Raw genomic sequence first — 3,756 nt, forward strand, 5'->3', positions numbered from 1 at the left:
AACCAAATTAACCCAATCTTAGTGGGTGATGATGGGGGTTCTCCTTTCAAAAATTTATAAATCTTGATGGGTATGTTTTCCCAGCGTGCTACCCTTGGGGAGTGCAGTACTAGTAAACCCTAAGTATCACGTGCGTTCAAGGAGGTATTAAGAAAACCCCTTAACTAAAATGTTTCCCCCAATAAAACAACCCCTCTTTACTTATGAACTAACGGATTTTTTTCTAAATTTGAATTAAAAAGCCCCTCACGCGACGCTGAACTCACGTGATACACTAACATTTTTTGAGGTGAATCCCCCGAGGTGCTACCATGAGTCATTCTTCCAAAACAACTAATTGGAGTGTAATCAATGGTGTGTACCTCAAACATGTGTGAGATCCTAGAAAGATAAGACGAGGAGCCATCTTAGCCTTAGTCCATCAATTACCTTTTTAAAAATCTGTACATGAACAGGTTCTCTCTAACTAAAAGTGGGAAAAATCCATTCATCAATTTCAAGGGAAGTGAAACTTTGAATCACATTTCTTCAATCGTAGGCGTCAAAACAAGGAGATATCTTGGCCTTTACCTATTCTCCTTTCAAAAAGCTTCACATTGAAAACAAACATTTCCAAAGATGTGTGAGGGAGTAGTTCAAAGTTTCAAGTGCTAAATAATGTGTAAAAAGTCTCGGCCATCATTCTCAAGGCGGCAAGGCAAGTCAATGCAAGCCAAGCCCAAACACATCGAGTTTAACCCAATCTTAGTGTGGGAAAAATAACGAGGTGTCTTGGTTTCTCCTTTCAAAAATCTACAAATCTTGATGGGTAATGCACCTAAAATTGTCAAAATCTCCTTTCAAAAATCTGGCAACCTTGATGGGTATTGCACTAGAATTTGTCCAAATCTCAATCAGCAACTAGAACTTTTGAAAGTATGGAAAAAAATGAAAGTCTTTGCCATTAATTTCAAGGCAAGCCGAAATTTCAGTGGAAAAGACACAAAACGGACAATTCTTTTTACTTACATTATTTTGCGTGACTCGCTCTTCCGAAATATCTATTTGAAGCCGCGAGTGGTGACCATTGTGGCACTGCCCATTTACATCCTCTCGTATCTATATCACACTGGCGCATTTCACAGCAGGCATGGCCATACTGCTGCAACCGCGAGCTGATGCAGCTCCACTAAGTCGTGTAGCCATGGTGGTGCTGACTTCTATGCTTCTGTGGCTAATCATCGCAGCCCCTCGGCCTCTTCGTCATCTCCAAAGAAGAGCTATTCTCCCAGCCGGCGCAAGACAGCCAGGCGGTCGATGTCCTACGGCCGGTGAACTCTGCGGTGACGGGCAGCTTCGGGCAGGTGGCGACCTTCGCCTACTACGTCACACAGGAGGCGGACGTGAACTCGACGCAGGTGGGTACCATCCGGGGCCTGGAGGTCTACGATAGCAGGGATCCTGCCTACTCGACCATCCTGGTGCTCAACACCCTCACCTACATCGACGGCGTCTACAACGGGACCGTGAGCCTCCACGGGCAGGGCAACATCGTGGACACCAACTACGACATCACAGTGGTGGGCGGCACGGGGAGCTTCAGGGGTGTCCGCGGATACGCTGCCATAACCAACCTGCCATAACCAGCCGGCTCCGATCACACCTTCGAACATGTGCTCCACTTTCTGCCAATGCCAGATTGTCCATGATGGACACCTCCGAATTGATGTTATTATACCACTTCTATCAACTGTTTTTTTTTTTTTTTGTAGCGCAAGTAGAAAGTTGGCTTCCTTTCAGTCCATCCCTCAAGGAGATTCTCATCCAATAACAAGGCTCATACTCGACCCCCATCGTCCTCATTCTCTCATACCATAATGAACTTTGCTTCTCATCTTCTCATCCAATAACAAGGCTCATACTCGACCCCCATCGTCCTCATTCTCTCATACCATAATGAACTTTGCTTCTTTCAATTGCATGTATCACATTTCCACTCCCTTTCTTCTTGTATTGCATATCTCTCTCTAACACACACATGTGATTTAGAGAGAGGATAGGGAGTGCGAGAGATAGAGAGAGGAGGTAGATAGTGAGAGACATAAAGATATGTAGAGAGAGATGTAAAGTAAGAATATAGGAGACAGGTTTAGAGAGAGATAGAGGTATGTATGCATGTGTATGTATATATGTATGTATGCAAGCAGGGATGTGTATGTGTAGAGAGAGAGAGAGAGAAAGAGCGCGCTTAGGGCTCCTATGCTAGATGGCTTGCCGCGTTGCATGCGCTAAAGACAAAGAGTATGGTTTGCATGCTCTGAAGAGAGAAATTCAGAGAGTGCCATGCCGAGGAGGGCTGGTGTGGCAGGAGCAGGTAAGGTGGACTCTCTCCCACCAGAAGCAAAGTCGAAGGCAAGTGGAGACACTTGGGCCAAGCAGACAGGTTCTGAGATTTCCTCTCTAGGTTTCTCTCTCTTACAATGCAATAGCGACCCTTCTCTTTCCCCCTTCTCCCTCTCTTCTGATGCAATTGGTTACCCTTCTCTCTACCTCGCAATGGAGTTGTAGAAGGTTGGGCATTATTGCAAGGGATTTTGTAGGATGTCTCCTCCATGCTACCATGTTGGCAAAAAATGGTGTCTTGTTAATATGTAATATATATATATATATACATTTATTTATCCAAAAAGAAGAAGAAGAAGAAGTGAGCATTAAGTTCAAGTAGGAGGTTCATGCAAATTCCAATTTCAGAAGCTTTGCCCAAGTTGACTCCAAGTTACGTAAATCCTGCTCCCCCTTGCTTTTTTCTCGGGCAACTATACCATGGGAAAAGGCTATTAGTAGATAAGTAGGAAATGCTACCTTAAGTTTATTGGAAAACTTTCCATCAAAAATGAAAGCAGAATGGAAGGTCCATAATCTATGATTATGATATATAAAATGCATAAATGAAGGCTACCGCAAGAAGCCGCATGCAGCACGCCCAGCCAACATATTCCTTTAGAAAGCGTTATTCTCCATGATAGGTACATCATACTGTGGGAGACTGTGTGGCCACGAGCATCCAAGTCTATGGAAGGAATAGCTTTATCATTACTCATTGAACATTTCGATTTTCAAAGGTAGATATGTATATGACAACGTAGTATGAAGGTCCAAGGTCTTAGTGGAGTAGAAAGAGAGTAATAATTGACAAATGAACCTAGAGAGCCTTTCTGATCTAGGCCCAGTGTGCCATGCAAGCATGCTACCATGAATCATTCTTCCAAAATAACTAATTTGAGTGCAATCAATGGTGTGTACCTAAAACGTGTGTGAGATCTTAGAAGAGATAAGATGAGGAGCCATGGTACCCTTAGTCAATCAATTATCTTTTTGAAAATCTACACATGAACTGGTTCTCTCTAACTAAAGTGGAAATACTCCACCCATCAATTTCAAGGCAACTAAAACTTTGAATCATATTTCTTCAATCGTAGCCGTTAAAACAAGGAGACGTGTTGGCCTTTGCCTATTCTCCTTTCAAAAGGGTACACATCAATTGGTTTGAAAACAAACATTTCCAAGAGATGTTTGAGGCATTAGTTCAAAATTTTGGAAGTCTCGCGTTGTGAGCGCGTTGTTAAGTAATGTCTGGAAAGTCTCGGTCCCCATCAGTTTCAAGGCAAGGAAAGTCAATGCAAGCCAAGCTAAACACAACCACATTAACCCAATCTTAGTGGGTGATGATGGGGGTTCTCCTTTCAAAAATCTACAAATCTTGATGGGTATGTTTTG

The 3,756-nt window shown here is 43.1% G+C and overlaps 1 protein-coding gene across 1 annotated transcript; it reads left to right on the top strand.

The window, feature by feature from the left end:
- The first annotated feature begins 1,129 nt into the window (after positions 1 to 1,129).
- On the top strand, positions 1,130 to 1,622 carry LOC147618311 (dirigent protein-like). Its single transcript, XM_086775224.1, has 2 exons — positions 1,130 to 1,177; positions 1,227 to 1,622. The coding sequence occupies exons 1-2, from the start codon at positions 1,130 to 1,132 to the stop codon at positions 1,620 to 1,622; spliced, it is 444 nt and encodes a 147-aa protein (XP_086631350.1).
- The last annotated feature ends 2,134 nt before the right edge of the window (positions 1,623 to 3,756 follow it).

Source organism: Cibotium barometz, chromosome 35 (assembly GCF_041138505.1).
Source record: "Cibotium barometz isolate CiBa-2024 chromosome 35, ASM4113850v1, whole genome shotgun sequence".
In the NCBI taxonomy this organism is placed as follows: Eukaryota; Viridiplantae; Streptophyta; class Polypodiopsida; order Cyatheales; family Cibotiaceae; genus Cibotium; species Cibotium barometz.